The sequence below is a fragment of the Oratosquilla oratoria genome, chromosome 43 (genome assembly GCF_046742065.1).
Source record: "Oratosquilla oratoria isolate Oo_2021 chromosome 43, ASM4674206v1, whole genome shotgun sequence".
In the NCBI taxonomy this organism is placed as follows: domain Eukaryota; kingdom Metazoa; phylum Arthropoda; class Malacostraca; order Stomatopoda; family Squillidae; genus Oratosquilla; species Oratosquilla oratoria.
The window spans coordinates 14,389,041-14,414,412 of record NC_134819.1 but is presented as its reverse complement, the minus strand read 5'-3'; the positions used below and the strand labels follow the sequence as shown (position 1 = coordinate 14,414,412).

Here is a 25,372-nt window from a genome sequence, read left to right as displayed (position 1 = left end):
AGCCCGGCAGCGAAATTCACCACGGGCGAAGGCACACATGCTATCGCGAACAACAACACTAGGATCAGATTCCATACTTACAGAGAAGCGGAGAATACCCGGTGGAGATTAAAGAGAGGGATAAAGGGGACTCAAGCGCTTCCAAGCAGGGGGAAGGCGGCGATGCAGGACGTTCCACACAAAGGACGCCGTTGGAAGGGTGTAGAAGGCCGATGCCGATTGCGTTCGAGATAATCGAACGATCCAAGCAGGGGGAAGGCGGCGATGCAGGACGTTCCACACAAAGGACGCCGTTGGAAGGGTGTAGAAGGCCGATGCCGATTGCGTTCGAGATAATCGAACGATGCGGGATTGGCGCAGGAAATTAATTTCCTGATACAAGCACGGAACTGTGAGAGATGTTGACTCGATCGCTACCGCTTAGACAATGGAGCTTCTACCCTCCTACCCTTGCGGGGGGAGGGGGGGCCCCCCTTGCCCCAGGAGGGCCCCTTACTGAGGATAATGGTTGCCCAGACCCTCGGAGTGAGGTGTTTTCAAGCACACACAGTGTTAGCGGTAGAAACGCGCCGCGTATCCTTGGGTAAGGAGTACCTCAGGTTTGTATCAGGGAAAAATTAATTTTCCTGCGAAAATTACATTTTTGTGGTAAGACACAGCGAAAAAAAATACACGGGAGTGACGAGCGATTTCGCTCGGGAAAGTTCCAATGTCACTCTCGCAAATACAATAGCAGGAGCAATCCCCCACAAAAAAATCGCTCCCATGGCAAGATTCAACGTTTTTCATGCATTATCCATCATTTGGCAATCCCTGAATCCCATAACCATTGATGAAAGGATCAGAGCAAACACAACTTACCCGTGATCAATCATTGCATTATCAGTCGATATCATAAACACAACACATCAATCAACTTTAATTTGTTGATGTACGTATGTATGTGGACGCGGTATAGCTGCTAGAGTTCAATGGCTTACGTAGCCTAGCTTCGTATCAGCTGCATGCACGCGTATACTAATACATGTTGACTAGACTTTACATGACTATCGTGTTACATAATGTCGCTAGTTGCGAATTGCATGGTACCTGTATGCACTTTACAAGGGAAAAGGGGACAAGTGTGAATGTAGTAGTTTCAGAGGGATTAGCTTGTCAAGTGTAGCTGGGAAGGCTTATGGGTGGATCTTGATTGATAGGATTAGGAGAGGAACAGAGGGAGTAATTGGTGAGGAACAGTGTGGATTTAGGACGGGTAGAGGTTGTGTAGATCAGATTTTTGTGGTAAGACACAGCGAAAAAAAATATACGGGAGCGATGAGTGATTTCGCTCGGGAAAGTTCCAATGTCGCTCTCGCAAATCCAATAGCGGGAGCGATCCCCCACAAAAAAATCGCTCCCGTGGCAAGATTCAACGTTTTTCATGCATTATCCATCATTTGGCAATCCCTGAATCCCATAACCATAGATGAAAGGATCAGAGCAAACACAACTTACCCGTGATCAATCATTGCATTATCAATTGATATCATAAACACAACACATCAATCAACTTTAATTTGTTGATGTACGTACGTATGTGTACGCGGTATAGCTGCTAGAGTTCAATGGCTTACGTAGCCTAGCTTCGTATCAGCTGCATGCACGCGTATACTAGTACATGTTGACTAGACTCTACACAACTATCGTGCTACATAATGTCTCTAGTTGCCAATTGCATGGTACCTGTATGCAGGGAAGTTCATTGGTTGCATGCAGCTAGCTGCCCAATCAATGTACTGACTACATGTGGTACTCCCCCAGGTAGGCGTAGCTCCTCCTTGGGGATCGGTGCCATCTGCGTAGAGCTGATGGCCAGGGGTAGTTGCTGCTGATTGGCCCCCAACTCTTGGGGTTGGGGGGTGGTCCCACGACGTAGACGTTGCAGCTCCAGGACAACATACACTCTATAAAGGATTTGTGGGAAAACCCAGTTTCGGCTGTGGCCTTCCTTGGGGAGACGGGACTGCTCGGACAGACAGTCTAGGGAACGACAACAACAACAACAACTGACTACATGTACAATGCACCATTGACTAAATAACAGTAACTGGATCGAATCATCAAAAATTCAAAGTGCAAGAGTTAAAGAGTGAGTAAAACTGATTAAGAGACCTAGTGTAAACTGAGCATTGAGAATGAGAAGTTGAGAACTACATGCTAATGGATTAATCAAATAATCATATAAACAGGTTTAACCTATTAGGTTGCTATAACTAGATTAATATCAAGTAATGAAAATTACATAGTGACCTTGTACTGCTACCATAGAAGACTTGCATAGTACTATGCAGAACAGCAGAAAGTCAGAAAATACTAATTTTATTCTACAAAACTCTGCAAGTGGATCTTAACTTAACAAGAAAACTCAGTAATTTGCATCGTATTGAAATCCATTAACTAATTTGACATGTTTGCATCAATACATTACAATAATAACCTGTAAATTTGCATGTATCTTATTCTTCCCCCACCCATCCCCCTCTCCCCAAAATTAAAGGCTGATTTGTTTAAAAAAAAAAATTATTTTTCATGCCCATGAGTAATGAGTTAGCCTTCCAATAGTTTGAAGGAAATCGAACCTGCAAAAACATGGCTCTGGAAGTATAAAAAATGGCTCTGGTAATTAAAAAAATGGCTCTGGTGAAATTAAAGAAAAAAAAAAAAAAATGGCTCTGGAAAATAAAAAAGTATTTTTTCCCTGGTAAGACAGATATGTGAGAAAGATATAGGAAAGGGGAAGGATGTTTTTTGGGCTTTTATAGATCTGGAAAAGGCTTATGACAGGGTAGACAGAAAGGCACTGTGGGAGGTTTTGCGGTTATACGGGATAGTAGGAAAGCTTCTAGGAGCTGTCAAGAGTTTTTATGAGAGTAGTAGAGCTTGTGTCAGGATTAGAAATGGAGAGAGTGGTTGGATCAAGGTAAAGGTGGGACTTCGTCAGGGATGCGTTATGTCACCCTGGCTGTTCAACTTGTACATGGATGGGGTAGTGCGAGAGGTAAATGCAAGGGTAGTGGGTCAGGGATTGGAGATGGTTAAAGAAAATGGAGAAAAGTTGGAGGTGAACCAGCTGTTGTTTGCTGACGACACTGTGCTTGTGGCAGGATCGGAGGAGGGATTGAGGAAGTTGGTGACAGAGTTTGGAAAAGTGTATGATAGAAGAAAGCTGAAGATAAATGTGGGTAAAAGGTAATGAGATGTTCAAGGGGTGAAAGTGGCAGCAGACTGGAAGTGAGCATCAAGGGAAAGCAACTGGAGGAAGTGGATAGTTTTAGATACTTGGGTGCAAATGTGCCAGGAAAGGGAGGAGTGGAGGTGGAGGTAGAATGTAGATTGAGAGAAGCGAGTAAATGCCTTGGTGGATTGAAGAGTGTAATGAGGAATAGACATTTGGGAATGGATGCTAAGAGGAGACTGTATGAAGAAGTGATTGTCCCAACAGCACTGTATGGGGCAGAAACAAGGAACATAAGAGAGGAGTTTAAATGTGTTTGAGATGAGGTGTCTGAGAAGTATGATGGAGGTTACTAGGCTAGATAGAGTGAGAAATGAGGAGGTGAGGAGGAGAACAGGGGTGGAAAGGGAGTTGGGAGATAGGGTTGATGAAAGAGTATTAGGATGGTTTGGACACATGGAAAGAATGAGTGAAGTAAGACTAGTAAAAGAGGTATGGAAGGCAGATATGGAGGGAGTGAAGATGAGGGGACGTCCTAGGATGAGGTGGATGGATGGTGTGAAGGGGGCTTTGGGGAAGAGGGGAATGTCTGTTGAGGAAGGACGGGAGAGGACAGAAGACGGGTGAATGGAGAATGGTTGTATATGGATGATGTTGTGATGCAATAGGTGGAATGGTCAGGGGGATGGGGGTTGAGGTAGTATGTGTAAACAAAATTTGACGCAGCCCAAAGGGATTTTTCCCCGTCTTCTCCTTTTAGCATGGGGGTGACGGATAGGGGGGGGGGGGTCGCCGAATTAATGAAGCGGCCTTGCTGTGGATGTGCTGTGTCTTGCGACACTGCTTCTGACCCAGGGTAGTGTCGCAAGGAGGTGCTAAGATGAGAGGGAGGGTGGAGGGGTGTGCAGTGTATTCAGGGATGGAATGGGTGGGAATGATTTTATGCCTTTTCCTTTTTGGCTACCTCCCTAGTAAGGGGGAAAAAGCCATGGTATATGTATGTATGTATATTTAGAGAAGTGGTACAGGACAGTATTAAGAGTGGGGGGGACAGCATAACTGAGGGACAGTCGCAGTATAATTAAAGTATCATTTCTCTATGAATAGAGATTTCCTGTATCACAGACAAAATTATGTGTGGCTTTGGTCAATAGGCGCACACCTTATAGACCCTATAGTATCAGCTGCATGCCTTTGAGCAGCTTTTAATTCCACAATAACATACATCCAATACCCCAGACAAGCATTTGACACATACATATACCAACGGCTTTTCCCCCCTTACAGGGGAAGTAACCAAAGTCAAAGGCATAAAATCCACTCCCACCCAATCCATCTCCACATACTCCACTCCCATTTACCCCCCTCCCTCTTATCTCGTCTCCTTGATGATGGGTCATCCCTGCATCTCTCCCACTGCTCTGTGTCAGAAGCAATGCATTAAGACATATGTATTTTACAATTTAAATAAAAATGTTTGTGAAGGTAAGGGTCGCCATCAATCTGGACAGGATTTTGGGTTGCAGCCAAAAAAAGGTTAAAAACCACTGATCTGAATCTTGAAACTTCAAATTATACTACATTGCACATCCTCTGCAGGAAGTTTATGCCTTTTCTTTACTACACAGTTGACAAAGTTCTTTTTGCCCATTCTCCAATTAAATCTATGTTTTGACAGTTTGAGACGATTATTTCTTGTCTTGTTCAGTCATTGTGAAAATTTCATTACTTTTGATATTGTCAATTCCCTTTAGAATCTTACAGATCTGTATCAAATCACCCCAGTGTCTGCACTTTTTTAAGGAAAATAGATTTGTATGTTTTTGTCATTTTTCGTATAATTTATTTCTGATATTAGGAATCAATTATGTGGCTCCCCATTGTACTTTTACCAGTCTGTCAATGTCTTTAATGAGATTTGGTGACTACACTGAAACAACATATTCCAAATGTGGACAAACTAATGATTTATAGGTAGTATGTGTGAGCAAAATTTGACACAGCCCGAAGGAATTTCTCCCCGTCTTCTCCTTTTATGCAATGGGGGGACGGAGAGGGGGGATCGCCGATTTAATGAAGTGGCCTTGCTGTGGATGTGCTGTGTCTTGTGACACTGCTTCTGACCCAGGGCAGTGAACAAGGTACAGGGATGACCTGTCATCCAGGAGGTGCTAAGATAAGAGGGAGGGTGGAGGGGTGTGGAGTGTATTCAGGGATGGAATGGGTGGGAATGATTTTATGCCTTTTCCTTTGTTCATTATGTATGTAAACGACTTAGATGATGGGTTAAATAGTGATGTTAGTAAGTTTGGGGATGACACTAAAATAGGATGCCTAATTAGGTCAGGAGACGACGCCCAGATTCTGCAATATGATCTTAATAAACTGTTAACATGGTCGGTGAAATGGCAAATGAACTTCAATATCTCTAAGTGTAGCGTGTTAAACGTAGGGCTACACAACCCCGAAAATAGATACAACTTAGATAACACATTTTTAGAAAAATCTGAGTGCGAGAGGGACTGGCGAGAGTTCTGGTGAGTTCGGATCTTAAAACCAGGAAGCAGTGCATTAGCGCCAGAAATAAAGCTAACAGAGCATTAGGCTTCATTGCCAGGATGGTAACGAATAGAAGTGCAGAGGTAATTATTAAACTCTATCTAGCGATAGTTAGACCCATCCTTGACTATGCGGTACAGTTTTGGTCTCCGTCCTACAGAATGGACATAAATTCACTAGAATCAGTACAGAGAAGAATGACCAAAATGATACAAGGACTCAGAAATTTGCCTTACAAAGAGAGGCTTAGGCACCTAAACTTACACTCTCTGGAAAGACGCAGAGTGCGGGGTGATCTAATAGAAGTGTTCAAGTGGATCAAAGGCTATAACAAGGGTGATGCAAACAAGGTCATCATAATAAAACAACAGGGCAGGACTCGCAGTAATGGGTATAAACTGGACAAATTTAGATTTAAGAAGGAAATAGGCAAGAATTGGTTTACTAATAGGGTGGTCGATGAATGGAATAAACTTAGTAACTATGTAGTAAGCGCTGAAACTATCAGTTGTTTTAAAAAACGATTAGACAACTTTATGGATGGGGATTACAGGTGGTGATGGATACGGAGCTGCCAGGTGTAGGCCTTATGGTCTTTTGCAGTCTCCTTTATTCTTATGTTCTTATGTTCTCCCTTGTAAGGGGAAAAAAGCCTTGGTATATATATGTATGTATTAATAACAGATGGACTTTTAAGATCAAAAGATCATACAATCAATCCTAAAATCCTATTTGCTTTCTCTGAGGCTGAAATACACTGCTTAGATGATTTGTGATCATAACTGATAATTATGCTAAGATCCTTTTCACTATCTACTTTTGTTAATAAATTTCCAAATACCCTGTTATCATACTTGTTATTCTTACTTATGTGCATAACCTCACATTTACTTGTGTTAAATTTCATAAGCCACTTTTCAGACCATTGCTGTAGTTTAACTAAATGTTATTGAATATCTAATTGATTTAAGTGATTATTTACCTTCCATAATGTGGCTCATGTTTATACATATAATGTCTACAGTATTTTTTCTTTTCTTTTCCAATTTATAGTTGCTGTGTAAGGAAAGTCCCCACATAAACTTAGATGAAATAGCCCATCGCACCCCAGGATACATGCCAGGGGACCTTAAAAGGCTGTCAGATAAAGCCCAAGGGATTGCATGGAAAAGGTATGTATGAGACTCATTTTAGTACTAAGTGTCTTCAGAGAATCCTCTCTGAAGGAGACAATGGGACACCCTCAGAATTCATGGCTGGGGCAAGTTCATCGAACCTGTCGAGAATTGTTTGTAGTGGGAAGGAAGGAAGGGTGGCTGTATGGGAGCTTGATTGCAGGGACCATGGGGACTGGTGCCAGTGTTTGAGTAAAACAATGCACTCCTTCACATATGCCCCTATTGATGATTATGATTGTTTGACCTCATCCATGTGTCCAAACCATCCCAGTATGCTTTGATCAACCCTACCTGCCAGCAACCTTTCTGCCTCTGCCCTCTGCCTCACCTCCTCCTCATTTCTCACTCTTTCCATACTTAATAACCCTCATCATACATCTCAAACATGTTTGAATTCTTTTCTGCCTTACAATAACCCATTCAAATAGTCTTCTCTTTGTGTCCATCCCCAGCTACCTATTTCTTTTAGCACCTTTCATTTCTCAAAAACATGTACTTGGATCCCTCATTCTATAACATGTCTCCACCCTACTCCTCTATTTATTTCATTATCATGTTCTTTTGTCACTTTCACCAGCTGGCCTAAATAATTATACTATTCAACTTCTTCAAAACTCACCATCAATTATAATCTTTTTACTTTGAAATTTCATGTTGTTTATTACTTTTATTAATTTTTAAACCTACTTTATGACTTTCCTTGTTCAGATCACTCAGCATACGATATCTTGTTAGTCTCCTACTCTTTCTGAAATAAGAATAATGTCATTCACAAATCTTAGGTAGTTAGAATATTCGCCATTAATCTTCAAACCTTTTTTCTTCTCAACTCATCCCTTTGAAAATCTCTTTCAAGGAAGTTGTAAATAGTTTGGGTGAAATTATATTGCCTTGCCTTTACCTTTATCGATCTTGATTTCTATCTTTATATAGTTGAATAACAGTGGCACCTTTTGCATAAATCTAATCTAGAACCCTTATGATGTGTTTGCACCCTTCTTATATCAAATATAGTATTGCTATTGATTCTAGTGACTCAGAAAGCTTAACAAAGAGATATGTTGTAGTCTGTCATTTTCTTGATTAATTGGTTCACCATCTGCAAATAGTCTAGAGTTGAATATCCTCTTCTAAAGCATAAGATGTGAAATGGAGTAAAAGTATGACAGAAAATTTTGGAAAGAAATTAAGAGAGAAAGAGGAGACGAATCAAATAGAGAAGAAAAGGGAAAAGGTGCAGATGGTGAGATGATAATGGAAGAGAAGGCAGTAAGAGGAAGATGGGCAGAGTATTTTAGGGAGTTGCTAAATGTGAAGGAGGATAGGAAGGGAAAGATAGTTGCAGTGGGAAGTGGTAAGAAAATGACAGTGACGAGTGAGGAAAATGGAGGAGAAATAAGGAAGGATGAAGAGAAGGCAGTTGTTAAGATGATGAGAGCAGGAAAGGCACCTGGTCTGGGTAGATGTTATACAGAATATCTGAAAAAAACGAGGTACAGTGATGATGGACTAGCTGGTAAGGTTATTTAATGTTTGTTTAAGAGAGGGTAGAGTGCCTAAGGACTGGATGAGTGCCTGTATAGTTTCACCTTACAAGGGAAAAGGGGACAAGTGTGAGTGTAGTAGTTTCTGAGGGATTATCTTGTTAAGTGTAGTTGGGAAGCTTAGGGGAGAGTCTTGATTGAGAGGATTAGGAGAGGAATGGTGTGGGTTTAGGACAGGTAGAGGTTGCATAGATCAGATTTTTGTGGTAAGACAGATATGTGAGAAAGCTATAGGAAATGATAAGGATGTATTTTGGGCTTTCATGGATTTAGGAAAAGGCTTATGACAGGGTAGACACGAAGGCACTGTGGGAGGTATTGCAGATATATGGGATAGGAGGAAAGCTTTTAGGAGCTGTCAAGAGTTTTTATGAGAGTAGTAGAACGTGTGTCAGGATTAGAAATGGAGAGAGTGAGTGGTTTGAGGTAAAGGTGGGACTTTATTAGGGATGTGTTACGTCACCCTGGCTGTTCAATTTATACATGGATGGGATGGTGTGAGAGGTAAGTGCAAGGATAGTGGGTCAGGGATTGGAGATGGTTAAAGAAAATGGAGAAAAGTGGGAGGTGAGCCAGCTGTTGTTTGCAGATGACACTGCACTTTTAGCAGGATCAGAGGAGGGATTGAGGAAGTTAGTGACAGAGTTTAGGAAAGTGTGTGAAAGAAGGAAGTTGAAGATAAATGTGGGTAAAAGTAAGGTGATGAGATGTATGAGGGGAGAAAGTGGAAGCAGACTGGAAGTGAGCATTAAGGGAGAGAGACTGGAGGAAGTAGATAGTTTTAGATACTTGGGTGCAAATATGGCAGGAAAGGGAGGAGTAGAGGTGGAGGTAGAATGTAGATTGAGAAAAGCGAGTAAATGCCTTGGTGGATTAAAAAGTGTAATGAGAAATAGACAATTGGGAAAGGATGCTAAGAGGCACAATCACTCCTTCATACAGTCTCCTCTTAGCATCCATTCCCAAATGTCTATTCCTCATTACACTTTTTAATCCACCAAGGCATTTACTTGCTTCTCTCAATCTACATTCTACCTCCACCTTCACTCCACCTTTTCCTGCCACATTTGCACCCAAGTATCTAAAACTATCTACTTCCTCCAGTCGCTCTCCCTTAATACTCACTTCCAGTCTACTGCCACTTTCACCCCTTGTACATCTCATCACCTTACTTTTACCCACATTTATCTTCAGCTCTCTTCTTTCACATACTCTCCCAAACTCTGTCACCAACTTCCCCAACCCCTCCTCTGATCCTGCCACAAGTGCAGTGTCATCTGTAAACAACAGCTGGCTCACCTCCCACTTTTCTCCATTTTCTTTAACCATCTCCAATCCCTGACCCACTACCCCCGCATTCACCTCTCGCACTTCCCCATCCTTGTATAAGTTGACAGGGTGACATAACGCATCCTTGACGAAGTCCCACCTTTACCTCGAACCACTCACTCTCTCCATTTCTAATCCTGACACAAGCTCTACTACCCTCATAAAACTCTTAACAGCTCCTAGAAGCTTTCCTCCTATCCAGTATATCAGCAAAACCTCCCACAGTGCCTTTCTATCTACCCTGTCATAAGCCTTTTCCAGATCCATAAAAGCCCAAAAAACATCCTTCCCTTTTCCTATAGCTTTCTCACATATCTGTCTTACCACAAAGATCTGATCTACACAACCTCTGCCTGTCCTAAATCCACACTGTTCATCACCAATTACTTCCTCTGTTCCTCTCCTAATCCTCTTAATCAAGATTCTCCCATAAGCCTTCCCAACTACACTTAACAAACTAATCCCTCTGAAACTACTACATTCACACTTGTCCTCTTTTCCCTTGTAAAGTGGAACTATACAGGCACTCCTCCAGTCCTCCGGCACTCTACCCTCTCTCCAGCAAACATTAAATAACCTCACCAGCCAGTCCACCATCACTGCACCCCCTTTCTTCAGACATTCTGCATGGCATCCATCCAGACCAGGTGCCTTACCTGCTTTCATCATCTTAGCAACTGCCTTCACTTCATCCTTCCTTCTCTTCCATTTTCCTCACTCATCATGGTCATTTTCTTAGCATTTCCCACTGCAGCTATCTTTCCTTCCCTATCCTCGTTCACATTTAGCAACTCCCTAAAATATTCTGCCCATCTTCCCCTTACTGCCTTCTCTTCCATTATCATCTCTCCATGTGTACCTTTTACCTTTTCTTCTCTACTTGATTTGCCTCCTCTTCCTCTCTTAATTTCTTTCCAAAACATCTTTTTATTACTTTCAATATTTTCTGTCATACTCTTACCCCACTTCACATCTGCTCTCCTCTTTGCCTCCTTTCCCTTTTGCTTTACTTCTCTTTTCTTTTCTTTGTACCTCTCATATGACTCCCTCATCCTATTTTGTAACCAATCTGTGAAAGCTCGCTTCTTCTCTTCTACAACCTTCTTTGTTACCTCATCCCACCATTTACTACCCTTCCTTCTATTTCCTCCTGTCCTTCTTGTTCCACAAACAATCTTTGCACACTTTGTGACTCCCTCCTTGAACCATCCCCATTCCTCCTCCACTCCTAGCTCTACTCTATCCTTCACACCCTCCCACTCCTCCTTCAGCTCATTTTCATTTAAAGAGTTCACTCTAAGTACCTCCCTACCTTTTGTCCCTTTCCTCTTTCTCCATCTATCCTCCACTCTCAACTTACCTTCCACCAAAAAATGATCTGATATTCCCCCACCCTCTCCCCTTAGCACATGTATATCCTTAACTCTTCCTATCATAATCCTATTTACCACTACATAATCCATTAACACTCTATCTACCAACCTTCCATCTACCACCCTCTCCCATGTGTACTTATGCTTGACTTTCTTCCGAAACACTATTTGCTATCATCAACTCTCTAGACACATTTCCACCTTCAACTCTCCACTACAATTCTTTCCTGGAACTCCATATTTCCCAACCACTCCATCAATTGGATTATTTCCTACCCTAGCATTAAGGTCTCCCAGTACTATTACATTGACATTTCTCCCTAAATCCTCTATGCACTCATTTAAGTCTATCCAAAAAGCCTCCCTTTCTTCTACACTCTTCTCACTACCAGGCCCATATGCATTTACAAAACCCACATCTACTTTCCCAGTTTCACCTTCATCCACATTAACCTTGAGGAAACCTTCCACTCCACTACACGTTTACCTATCTCTTCACTTACTAATATAGCCACCCCTTTCCTCCCTCACCCTCTCTTCACTCCTGATAACCTCCCACTTCACTCCCAAACTTACACTTGCCCTTACCTTTCAACTTAGTTTCACTCAAAGCCAACACATCCATCTTTCTTCTCACAAACATAATACCTATCTCTTCCCTTTTACTCGTATCGGTACCACATCCACGCACATTAACCTCTTCACTCCGGGGCACATCGTACGTCTGGCAGCATTAGCTGCCCGACGTGCGATGTTGCATCATAATAATCGCATTATAGAAAATAAAGTCGGTGCTCAATCGTTCAATCTCTTTCACCCGTGTACTTGAATAACCATAGAAAATATGATGAAGCCAGTTTAGAGAGAATGGAGATTACGTAGGTACGACTACAATAAATATAATCAAGATGCCGACGTCGGCATCATTGAGTACCCACTTGCTCCTCATGACGCCTACGTAGGCGTCACTGTATGGAAGTGGTTAAAAGACCCAAACCTTAGGGTGCTGGTTGGACAACTCCTAGACCCTCTTATGCCTTTACTTTAAGGAATGTCCCTTGTGGGGCTACAGGGAGAAGGATGCCTGGTCTCAATCCCCGTCCCATTTTTCTTGTCTCTTACAATCCAAGTGGAAATACTTGTTGGTAGTATTCTTTTCCCCCACCACAGGGAAGGTAGGCAAAAAAGGAAATTAACCCCTTCAATACGGGCCACATCGCACGTCTGGCAGCATTAGCTGCCAGACCTGCAATGTTGCGTCATAATAAAGTCACTGCTCTATCGCTCGTTCTCTTTCACCTGTGAATTTTGATAACCATAGAAAATATGATGAAGCCAGTTTACAGATTATGGGAGTCACGCAGGTATGACTACGATAAATATAATCAAGACAACGACGTCAGCATCCTCGCGCACCCACTTGCTCCTCATGACGCCTACGTAGGCGTCACCGTATGGTAGGGGTTAATATTCAGAGAAATTGTACAGGACAGTAACAAGGGGTTGGGGGACAGCATAACGGAGGGACAGTCGTAGTATAAAAGTGTCATAATTTCTCTATGAACAGAGTCCTCCTCTATCACAGACAAAATGATGTGTGGCTCTGGTCCATAGGGGCACCCAATATAGACCCTAAAGTATCAACTGCATGCTACTTTGCTACAATAACATGCAGCCAATACCCCAGAATATATTTACCTAGTTGTATTTTACAGGACGAGCTATGCTCATAGTGACCCATTTTCATATCTCTCAGCATCCAGTTTATTCTTAAAATTTTGTATAGTTTTGGCACTCACTGTTTCTCTGTTTAGTTTGTTCCAGACATCAATCACTCTATGTGGGAAGCTATTCTTTTTCAAATCTCTTCTGTAATTGTTCTTCTTTAGCTTCTTCTCGTGTCCTCTTATGTCACTTCTGTCCCATTTTAATAAGTCGTCTCTATCAAGAATTTCCATCCCTTTTATAATTCTGTAAATGGTTAACAAATCACCTCTTTCTCTTCTCTTTTCCAGTGTTGATAGATGAAATTGATCCAATCTTTGTTTGTATGTCAAATTTGATAGTGTAGGTGCCATTTTTGTTGCTGCTCTTTGCATTCTTTCAATTTTTTTTTTACTAGTATTTGCCTAGTTGTATTATACGGGAAGGGAGCTATGCTCGTGGTGACCCGTCTTTGTATCTTTCAGCATTAAGTTTATTATTAAAATCATGAATAGTATTTGCACACTGTTTTTCCATCTAAGTTTTTCCCTATATCCAGCATTCTGTGTGGGAAGCTATTCTTTTTCCTATCTCTTCTATAGTTGTCCTTTTTGAGTTTCTTTTCATGACCTCTTTTTTTTCCATTGTCAATTTTTAGTCAACCTTTTCTGTCAAGGATTTCCATTCCTGTCATGATTCTATATATAGTCAGTAAATTACTTCTTTCTCTTCTTTATTCTAGTGTTGGTAGTTCTAGTTTCGATAATCTTTGTTCGTATGTTAATTTGGAAAGAGCTGGTGCCAACTTTGTTGTTGCTGTCTGTATTCTTTCTAATTTCCTTATATTCTTTTTAGTACTGGGTGTCCATAGTGTCGCTGCATATTCCAATTTTGGTCTAATCAATGTGACTAATATTTTTTTAAATAATTTCTTCATCCAAGTATTCAAATGCCACTTTCATTGACCTTAGTAGTTTGTATGTTTCACCTACTATTTTGTTTATATGTCTGTCCGGTGTCATGTCATTGCTGATTATCACTCCAAGGTCCTTTTCCGAGTGCACTTTTTTTTTTATTTCATTTTCACCAATTTTGTAATTTTTTAAAATTCTGTTTTTGCTTTAACCAAACTCCATTATGCTACACTTCTTGATATTAAAGTTCACCTCCCACTTTTGAGTCCATTTCCAGATTGTGTCCAGGTCTGATTGTAATGAGTCACAGTCCTCATTTGTTGATACTTTCTTTAATATTTTTGCATCATCTGCAAAGAAATTCATATAACATTCAACTCCTTCGTCCATGTCATTTACATATATGGCAAACATGATTGGAGCCAGTGACCCTTGTGGAACACCACTTATCATTTCTTCCCATTTCGAGTATTTGTCTCTAATTACTACCCTCATTTTTCTCCCAGTCAGGAAGTCTTCCATCCATTTTAATAGATTACTTTCAATGCCACCTATTGGTTCTAATTTTCCTATTAATTTTTTTGTGTGGTACTTTGTCAAATGCCTTTTGTAGGTCTAGATAGGCACAGTCTGCCCATCCATCTCTCTCATCTATTATATCTATTATTCTCGAATAGAACTAGATTAGATTTGTTGTACATGATCTTCCTTGTGTGAATCCAAATGGGCTTGGATTTAGTATAGATTCTTCTTCCAGATGATTAGCCCATCCTCTTTTAATCACTTTTTCACATATTTTAGCTACTGTGCTTGTTAGGGAGACCAGTCTGTAATTAGTTGGATCTTCCTTACTTCCTCCTTTATATATTGGTACAATGTTTGCATTTTTTCAGTCTTGTGGTACTTTTCCTTCTTTGAGTGAGTATTTTATCATAGTGCGTATTGTATTTTTTAGTTCCTTTACACATTCCTTCAGTATCCAATTTGCAATTCCATCCGGACCATTCGATTTTCTAACATCTAGGTTTTTTATTTGGTCACTGATTTCCTTTTTTTGTTACGGTTATTTCCTTCATTTGGGGGGAATTCCGTTTCTCTATTCCTTCACAGTTAGGTGAGTTCTCAATTGTGAAAACTGATTTGAAGTGGTTACTCATAATTTCTCCCATTTCTTGTTCTTTTGTGTATTCATGACTTCCTTGGCATAGTTTTTCCATTTCTTGTTTGTTTTTCAGTTTACCATTCACAGATCTGTAAAATAGCTTCGGCTGATCCTTACATTTTTCTATAATTTCCTTTTCATAATTTCTCTTTTCCTCCCTGCATATTTTTACATAATAGTTTCTTAGTTTAATGTATGTTTGCCATTTGCTTTTTTTGCATTTTTTCCAGGCTTTGTCTCTTTTATCCTTGGCGGCACTACATTTTTTGTTGTACCAGTTTTTTTATATTCTTTCTTGCTTGTGTTGTGGAGCATATTTGTCACACCCCTATTATAAATTTCTTTTAGTTTCTTCAGATCTCTTCTGTAGCTATGTTTTTTTGTTTTCTTTCCAGGTCCTCTAGTGCTTCTCCTGTACCAGTTTAACAAGTCCCCTCTATCGAATATTTCTGTGTCTTTCATGATTCTGTAGATGGTCAGTAGGTTACCTCTCTCTCTTCTTTGCTCCAGAGTCGGTAATTCCAGTTTAACCAATCTCTCCTCATATGACAAATTTGCAAGTGCAGGTGTCATTTTTGTTGCTGCTCTCTGGATTCTTTCTATTTTCTTTATATTCTTGAAACATAAGAGAGAAGGAGTTTGAATGTATTTACCTAGGTATGTGTGTGTGTGTATCTCTCATAAGAACATAAGAATAAAGGAGACTGCAAAAGACCATAAGGCCTACACTAGGCAGCTCCGTATCCATCACCACCTGTCATCCCCATCCATAAAGTTGTCTAATCGTTTTTTAAAACAACTGATAGTTTCAGCGCTTACTACATGGTTACTAAGTTTATTCCATTCATCGACCACCCTATTAGTAAACCAATTCTTGCCTATTTCCTTCTTAAATCTAAATTTGTCCAGTTTATACCCATTACTGCGAGTCCTGCCCTGTTGTTTTATTATGATGACCTTGTTTGCTTCACCCTTGTTATAGCCTTTGATCCACTTGAACACCTTTATTAGATCACACCGCACTCTGCGTCTTTCCAGAGAGTGTAAGTTTAGGTGCCTAAGCCTCTCTTTGTAAGGCAAATTTCCGAGTCCTTGTATCATTTTGGTCATTCTTCTCTGTACTGATTCTAGTGAATTTATGTCCATTCTGTAGGACGGAGACCAAAACTGTACCGCATAGTCAAGGATGGGTCTAACTATCGCTAGATAGAATTTAATAATTACCTCTGCACTTCTATTCGTTACCGTCCTAGCAATGAAGCCTAATGCTCTGTTAGCTTATTTCTGGCGCTAATGCACTGGTTCCTGGTTTTAAGGTCCGGACTCACCAGAACTCCCAAGTCCCTCTCGCACTCAGATTTTTCTAAAAACGTGTTAGCTAAGTTGTATCTATTTTCGGGGTTGTGTAGCCCTACGTTTAACACACTACACTTAGAGATATTGAAGTTCATTTGCCATTTCACCGACCATGTTAACAGTTTATTAAGATCATATTGCAGAATCTGGGCGTCATCTCCTGACCTAATTAGGCATCCTATTTTAGTGTCGTCCCCAAACTTACTAACATCACTATTTAACCCATCGTCTAAGTCGTTTATATACATAATGAACAACAAGGGACCCAAAACCGAACCCTGGGGGACCCGCTAGTAACATTACCCCACCTAGATTTTGTTCCATTTATGGTGACCTGCTGTTTTCTGTTACTAATCCAAGCTCTAATCCATTCTAACACTTTTCTTCCTATGCCATGGGCCTTGATTTTATTTAGTAGTCTCTGGTGTGGCATTTTGTCAAACGCTTTGCTAAAGTCAAGGTAAATAACATCGTAATTTTCATTGTTGTCGGACGCCTTATATACTTTAGTGTAAAAGGATAGAAGATTAGTCACACATGACTTACCCTTAGAGAAACCATGCTGTGAATCACGAATTAAATTATGCCCTTCAATGTGTTCTCTGAGTCTATTTACTATTATTGATTCAAGCATTTTTCCTATAACCGATGTCAAACGTTTTCTTCTTAAAATCTTGTATAGTTTTGGCATTCACTGTTTCTCTGTTCAGTTTGTTCCAGACATCAATCACTCTATGTGGGAAGCTATTCTTTTTCAGGTCTCTTCTATAAGTGTCCTTCTTTAGTTTCTTTTCATGTCCTCTTGTTTCTCTTATGTCCCACTTTAATAAGTCATCTCTATCGAGGATTTCCATCCCTTTCATAATTCTGTAAATGGTCAATAAATCACCTCTCTCTTCTCTCTTCCAGTATTGACAGATGTAGTTTCTCCAATCTTTGTTCATATGTCAGATTTGCCAGTGTAGGTGCCATTTTTGTCACTGCTCTTTGGATTCTTTCTAATTTTCTTTGTGCTGGGTCCCCACAATGTTGCGGCATATTCTAGTTTAGGTCTTATCAGTGTAACCACTATTTTTTTAACCATCTCTTAGTCTATGTAGTCGAAGGCCACTTTCATTGATTTTAGTAATTAAAAGTCTCTCCAAATAATTTGTTGATGTGTTTGTCAGGTGTCAAGTCACTTGAGATGATTACTCGTAGGTCCCTTTCTGAATTGACTTTTTTTACTTTTTTGTTTCCAATTTTGTATTGGCCTGATACTCTATTTTTGCTTTTTCCAAATTCTATTATGCTACATTTCTTTACCTCTTCACTCCGGGGCACATCGCACATCTGGCAGCGTTAGCTGCCCGACGTGCAATGTTGCATCATAATAATCGCATTATAACAAATAAAGTCAGTGCTCAATCATTCATTCTCTTTCACCCATGAATTTTGATAACCATAGAAAATATGATGAAGCCAGTTTAGAGAGAATGGAAGTTACGTAGGTATGACTACAATAAATATAATCAAGACGCCGACGTCGGCATCATCGCGTACCCACTTGCTCCTCATGACGCCTACGTAGGCGTCACCGTATGGAAGTGGTTAATGTTGAAGCTCATCTCACATTTCTGACTCCATTCCCATATTTTGTCTAGGTCTTGTAGCGATCTACAATCTTCCGTTTTTACTCTCTTGAGTAATTTGGCATCATCAGCAAAGAAGTTCATGTAATAATTTACTCCCTCATCCATATCATTTATATATGGCAAACATTAAAGGAGCCAATACAGAGCCTTGCAGGACTCCACTTTTCACATCTTCCCAGTTTGAATTTTTGTCTCTAATTACCGCTCATTTTTCTTCTAATTAAGAAGTCCTTCATCCATTCTAGCAGCTTACCCTGTATTCCTCCTATTATTTCAATTTTTCTTATTAACTTTTTATGTGGTACCTTATCGAATGCCTTTTGCAGATCCAAGAAGGCGCAATCTACCCAGCCATCTCTTTCTTGTATTATCTCAATTAATCTCAAGTAAAAGCAAATTAGATTTGTGGTACATGATCTTCCACTTCTAAAGATGAATTGTTTAGGGTTTATTATTTTATTTTCCTCCAAGTGTTTAGCCCATATATTTCTGATGACTTTTTCACATATTTTTGCTACTGTGCTTGTAATGGATACCAGACTCTGTCCTTCATCCTGTATTTCTTTAAAAAATTTCCTCAGCCATTTCCTTCTCCTTTTTTCTCTGGTATCTATACCTATCATGTTTTTCCTGGACACCATGGACCACAATGCACTTACCTTTGTCAACTTTATCACTCACCCAATTTTCCTTTTCTTTAATCACTTTTATGACTGTTTCTTTAGTATTTTCCTCCATCTGTTTTTGTACTATTTCACTAAAGGATGTTTTTTTATTTTCCTGTTCTTGTTTTCATTTACCTTTCCAGTCACTGCTTGTAATTGTTCTTTGACCTTTTTCAATTCTTCATTTTTATTTTTGTCCTCATTTTTCATTCTTTCATTTTCTCTTTAGGATTTTAATTTCACTCTTTAGATCACCTAATTCTTTGATCATTTGCTCATTACTCTTTTGCAACGTAATAAATTCTCTAAGAACCGCGCGATAATCTAATTTTAAGTCTGATTTCTTCCATTAAATTATTTACTTCACAATTTTTTAATGCATTACTATATCTAATATATCTAATGTCTAAGCTATTGCCTATTTCGCCTGGGTTTCTTTGAAATCCTGAAAAACTCTTATTTTCCCACCTTTAATTTTTCCTTGGTGTGTCTATGAGACTGTCTCTTGGGGATCACACCTCTTGGGCTCTCCACTATACTTATGTCTAATACTCTCTTTGTTAGTTCATTTGTTATTCTTTCTTCCTTCTCTTTCTCCATTATGCCAAAACTGTACCCACTTCAAGAACTGGAATACTTTACCGGTCACCTCGAGTACCATAGCCTACTCATCGCATACAATGACAACAATAGGTTTTCTTCGTTTTCGGCAATAAACCGCTAGATTGGCTCACTCAATGCAGTACTGCCTTTTGCTTTGGTGTCTGGAATGTGTGTGGGTGTGTGCTAGGTGCCCATAGTGTTGTTGTTGTTGTTGTTGTTACTATAGGTGGAATACAAGGAAAATTATTGGAATGGATGAAAGACTTCTTGAATGAAAGAAAAGTGAGAGTGGTATTTAGAGAAAAGAACTCAAATTGGGTAAATATGATAAGTGGAGTCCCCCAAGGCTCCGTATTGGCTCCGATAATGTTTGCTGTTTATATAAACGACATGTATGAAGGAATTGAATATTATATGAATGTCTTTGCAGATGATGCGAAACTATTGAAGAGAGTAAATAAAGAGGAAGGTTGTAAATATTTTCAAGAAGACCTGGATAAAGTCTGGAAATGGATTAAAAAGTGAATTTCAACATTAAGAAATAGTATAATGAAATTTGGAAACTGTAAAAATAGATTCTCCGGTCAATACAAAATTGGAACAAAGGAAGTTACGAAAGTAAACTAAGAAAGAGACCTAGGATTAATTACCTCAAACGACATGACACACAAACATGTAAACAAAATAGTTGGAGAAACCTACAATTTGATAAGATCAATGAAAGTGGCCTTTGACTGCATGGATGAGGAAATGGTAAAGAGAATACTAGTTATACTGATAAGACCAAAATTAGAATATGCAGCATCACTATGGACACCTAATACAAAAAAAAAAAAAAAAAAAAAAACTAGAAAGAACCCAAAAAGCATTGACAAAGATGGCACCACCATTTAGCAAGTTGACATATGAACAAAAATTGGACAATCATCTACAGAATTACAAAAGGAATGGAAATCCTTGATAGGGATGACCTACTTAAATGGGACAGAAGAAGTACAAGAGGACATGAGAAGAAACTTAAACTCTTCACTCCAGGGCACATCACACGTCTGGCAGCATTAGCTGCCCGATGTGCGATGTTGCGTCATAATAATCGCATTATAAAAAATAAAGTCAGTGCTCAATCGTTCGTTCTCTTTCACCCGTGAATTTTGATAACCATAGAAAATATGATGAAGCCAGTTTAGAGAGAATGGAAGTTACATAGGTATGACTACAATAAATATAATCAAGACGCCAACGCCGGCATCATCGCGTACCCACTTGCTCCTCATGCCGCCTATGTAGGCGTCACCGTATGGAAGTGGTTAAGAAGGACAATGACAGAAGAGATTTGAAGAAGAAAGGCTTCCCACACAGAATAATAGATACGTGGAACAATTTGAAAGAGAAAACATTGAGTGCTAAAACTATACATGATTTTAAGAAAGAACTGGATGCAGAAAGATACAACTGCAGGTCACTACAAGCATAGCTCTTGTCCCACAAAATACAACTAGGTAAATGCATCATGTTCTTGGCCAATAAAAACTTGAATGTGACAAAGATTAATGAGGGTAAAAACAATGTAGAAATAATCATGATAAAAGTCAAAGACAAATACATGAAAAGTAGATAGTTTGTGGTGACTTATGTGCCCCCCAAAAACGGACTCTTGGAAAGAGAACAAGCATTCAAATATGTTATAAGATACAAGGCATTCATTAAATGAGATAGTAAAGGATGGAGGTAACCTGGTATTTATGGTGGATTTCAACTGCAAAGAAATCTGTTGGGAGGAGATGACACTGAAGGGCAGAGAGGACCTTTGGGGAAGAAAATGTATTACTGGATATGACCATGGAACATACATTGACACAATGGCTCAATGAAAATACCATATACAGAAACAATGAAGAACTGTTAAGACTGGATTTAATATATACAACAGAACCTGAAATTGTAGATAAAATTGAATACAAAACACTGGAAAGAGTGACCACATACTTATACAGGCTGAACTAAAGGAAGAAATATATATGGAGAGAAATGAAAAGTACAGAAAAAGATTGATGTACAACAAAACAGGCTTTGGTCAACTAAAGAAACTCTTTCAAAATGCAAATTGGGGAAAATTCTACACTGAAGAGACAAAAGGGGAAGAGAAATGGGCAATCTTGATGGAAATCTATAATGAAGGAGTGGTTTTTATGCCTTTGTTTTTTGGCTACCTCCCTTATAAGGGGGAAAAAAGCCTTTAGTATATGTATTTACCTAGTTTTATTACACAGGAAGGGACCTATGCTCGTGGTGACCCGTCTTTGTATCTTTCATCAAGTTTTTTCTTAAAATCTTGAATAATGTTTGGAAATACTGTTTCTTTAAATTATTCCTGGTATCCATTACTCTCTGCAGGATTTTTTTTTTTTTTTTTTTTGTTGCCAGATATCTTCTATAGTTATCCTTTTTGAGTTTTTTTGTGTTCGCATGTTTTCATTGTCCAGTTTTAGTAAATGATTCCTATCTAGGATCTCCATTCCTTTCATGATTCTATAGATAGCACATCTTTCTCCTCTTTGTTCCCGAGTTGGTGATTTCAATTTAGATCATCTTTGTTCGCGTCTTAATTTGGAAAGAGCTGGTGCCAATTTTGTTGTTGCTCTTTGTATTCTTTCTAATTTCTTTATATTCTTTTTAGTACTGGGTGTCCATAGTGTTGCTGCATACTCCAGTTTTGTTCTTATTAGTGTAATTGATATTTTTTTAATCATTTCCTCATCCAAGTAGTCAAATGCCACATTCATTGACCTTAAAAGGTTGAAGGTTTCTCCAACTATTTTATTGATATGTTTGTCTGGTGTCATGTCTTTGCTGATATTACTCCAAGGTCTCTTTCCAAGTTCACTTTCTTGACTTCTTCACCAATTTATAATTTATTGATATTCTGCTTTTACTTTTTCCAAACTCCATTATACTACATTTCTTGATATTGAAGTTCACTTCCCACTTTTGAGTCCATTTCCAGATTTTGTCCAGGGCTAACTGTAATGATTTGCAATCCTCCTCTGTACTTACTTTCTTTAGTATTTTTGCATCATCTGTGAAGAAATTCGTATAACACTCTACTCCCTCATCCATGTCATTTATATATATGGCAAACATGCTTAAAGCTAGTACCGAAACTTGTGGGACACCACTTATCATCTCTTCCTAATTTGAGTACTTGTCTCTAATGACTACCATCATTTTTTTCCCAATCAGGAAGTCTTCCATCCATTCCAATAATTTTCCTCTGACGTCACCTATCGATTCTATTTTTCTTATTAGTTTCTTGTGTGGAACCTTATCAAATTCTTTTTGTAGGTCTAGAAAGGCACAGTCTGCCCAATCATCCCTCTCGTGTATTATTTCTATTAGTCTCGAATTTACATGGAACATAAAAGAGGAAGAGAGAAGGAGTTTGAATGTATTTGAGATAAGGTGTCTGAGAAGTATGATGGGGGTTACTGGGCTAGAGTGAGAAATGAGGAGGTGAGGAGAACAGGGGTGGAAAGGGGGTTGGGAGATAGGGTTGATGAAAGAGTATTATGATAGTTTGGACACATGGAAAGAATGAGTGAAGAAAGACTAGTAAAGGAGGTATGGAAGGCAGATGTGGAGGGAGTGAAGATGAGGGGACGTCCTAGGATGAGAAGGATGGATGGATGGGGTGAAGGGGGCTTTGGGGAAGAGGGGAATGTCTGTTGAGGAAGGATGGGAGAGGACAGAAGATAGGGGTGAATGGAGAATGGTTGTATGTGAATGATGTTGTGATGCATGAGGTTGAATGGGCGGGGGGATGGGGGGTGAGGTAGTATGTGTGAGCAAAATTTGACACAGCCTGAAGGGATTTCTCCCCGTCTTCTCCTTTTATACATGGGGGGACGGAGAGGGGGGTTCGCCGATTTAATGAAGTGGCCTTGCTGTGGATGTGCTGTGTCTTGTGACACTGCTTCTGACCCAGGGCAGTGGACAAGGTGTAGGGATGACCCGTCATCCAGGAGGTGCTAAGATAAGAGGGAGTGTGGAGTGTATTCAGGGATGGAATGGGTGGGAGTGATTTTATGCCTTTTCCTTTTTAGCTACCTCCCTTGTAAGGGAAAAAGCCTTGGTATATGTATGTATGTATGTATGTATGTAGTCTCAAATAGAAGCAGATCAGGTTTGTTGTACATGATCTTCCTTGTCTAAATCCAAATTGAATTGGATTCAGTATATTTTTTCTTCCAGATGTTTAACCCATCTATTTTTGATAACCTTTTCACATATTTTTGCTACTGTGCTTGTTAGGGAGACCAGTCTGTGGCTAGTTGGATTTTCCTTGTTTCCTCCCTTGTATATTGCTTGTTAGGGAGACTGGTCTATAGTTAGTTGGATTTTCCTTGTTTCCTCCCTTGTTTATTGCTGTGTAGTGATGCTGTTGCTGCATGAGACTTCACTATTATCAGAAATTAATACTGCTCCAGAAATCTAGTTGTACAAGTATGAAATCAACTATTAGTAAATTATTTTGGAAAATTATCAATACTAGAGGGAAACTAGGGTGGTGGATGGAAGTGCAATGGGTGGGAGTGGCCGTTTTTTTATTTGACTGCTTCCTTTACAAGGAGGAAAGAAGCCCTTTGTCTATAGATGGATCAGTACTGAAATATTATTTTAACTTGGTATATCTGGTTTTTTTTTGGGGGGAAGTGTTTATCGCTATTATTTTTTTGTTAATTTTATTTGCAGAAAAAGAGATACCATTTTCAACTCCATCCCATCAAAGAACTTCACAGAACAGCTACAGACATTCTTAGAGGAGTTTGGGAAAATGTGTGGAGACGAACAACAGTGTATGGTTGAAGTTAACATGGAAGATTTCATGGAGGCTTTATTGGTATGAAACTACAGTCATTTATTCAATAGTAAATAAGAAATATGAAAATATCTTTAGCCTGTTGGAGCAAAATAATTGTGTTGATTACGTTTTCATGCATGTTTATTTATCATCCACCAAAAAGCCCATTCCACCTTATGGGTAGGTTGGCCAAGTCAAAGCATATACCCAGCCTTCACCCAACCTAACCAAACCTATCTAAAATCCCATTTGTTTTTTCTGAAGAAGCCCTGCTGGGCGAAACGTCAAATATACTGGACTCCCATACTCTGCGTTCGGCTTCTTTCCTACATTTATTCAATAATGAATAAGAAATATGAAAACATCTTTAGCCTGTTGGAGCAAAATAATTGTGTTGATTACATTTTCATGCATGTTTATTCATCATCCACCAAAAGGCCCATTCCACCTTATGGGTAGGTTGGCCAAGTCAAAGCATATACCCAGCCTTCACTCAACCTAACCAAACCTATCTAAAATCCCATTTGTTGTCCCTTCCATCCTAACTCTTTGTGGATGATGGTTCACCTGTCCTTCACTCACTGCTTAGGTTAGAATCATTGCAACAAGGCACAAGACCTCCACAGCAGGGTCCAACACCCAAAGATGGTTTATCTCCAGTGTTTCATTACATGGTGACTCTGCCCAGCTTCACATGAGAATTTACATGGAACATAAGAGAGAACATTTTCCTTCTAACCACATCTTCTTGTTAAAGGTTTTAGGTTAATGCTAAAGTAAAAGAGGCTTCAAATAAAAGACCTTGAGGTATCCAAGGGTGTAGTCAGTAGCAGTAGACAACAGGAAAATAATTTTCACATCAATATCACAACTTTAAATATAAAGGTATTAGGTGATGCATATCACAGTGTTAATTCTGATAAATCCAAGTTTGAAGAGTCAGACAGGAGACAGTAACTTTGGTTCTTGTATACACATGGGACCCAAGACAATACATAGGAATCTCTAATAGAGAATGTGTACAATAGATGGTATTTGTAAGAATTTAGGGAGAGGTCAAGGACCAGGACAGAAAAGGAAACACAAGACAAAGGAGAACCAGGGAAAGGAAAAGAATGAGGAACAGTACAACTATCCAACTGTCCTCTCCCGTCCTTCCTCAACAGACATTCCCCTCTTCTCCAAAACCCCTTTCACCACATCCATCCATCTCATCCTAGGTTGCCCCCTCATGTTCACTCCCTCCACGTCTGCCTTCCATACCTCTTTTACTAGT

The 25,372-nt window shown here is 39.5% G+C and overlaps 1 protein-coding gene across 5 annotated transcripts in view; it reads left to right on the top strand.

Annotated features, from left to right (window-relative positions):
* The window catches only part of LOC143022078 (nuclear valosin-containing protein-like), a 207,139-nt gene that overhangs the window by 90,015 nt on the left and 91,752 nt on the right, over positions 1-25,372 (top strand). For all 5 annotated transcript variants that reach the window (XM_076180030.1, XM_076180031.1, XM_076180035.1 and 2 more), the window contains 2 exons: positions 6,830-6,948; positions 23,988-24,135. In XM_076180030.1, coding sequence (XP_076036145.1) covers positions 6,830-6,948; positions 23,988-24,135 — 267 coding nt within the window. The remainder of the gene's footprint in view (positions 1-6,829; positions 6,949-23,987; positions 24,136-25,372) is intronic.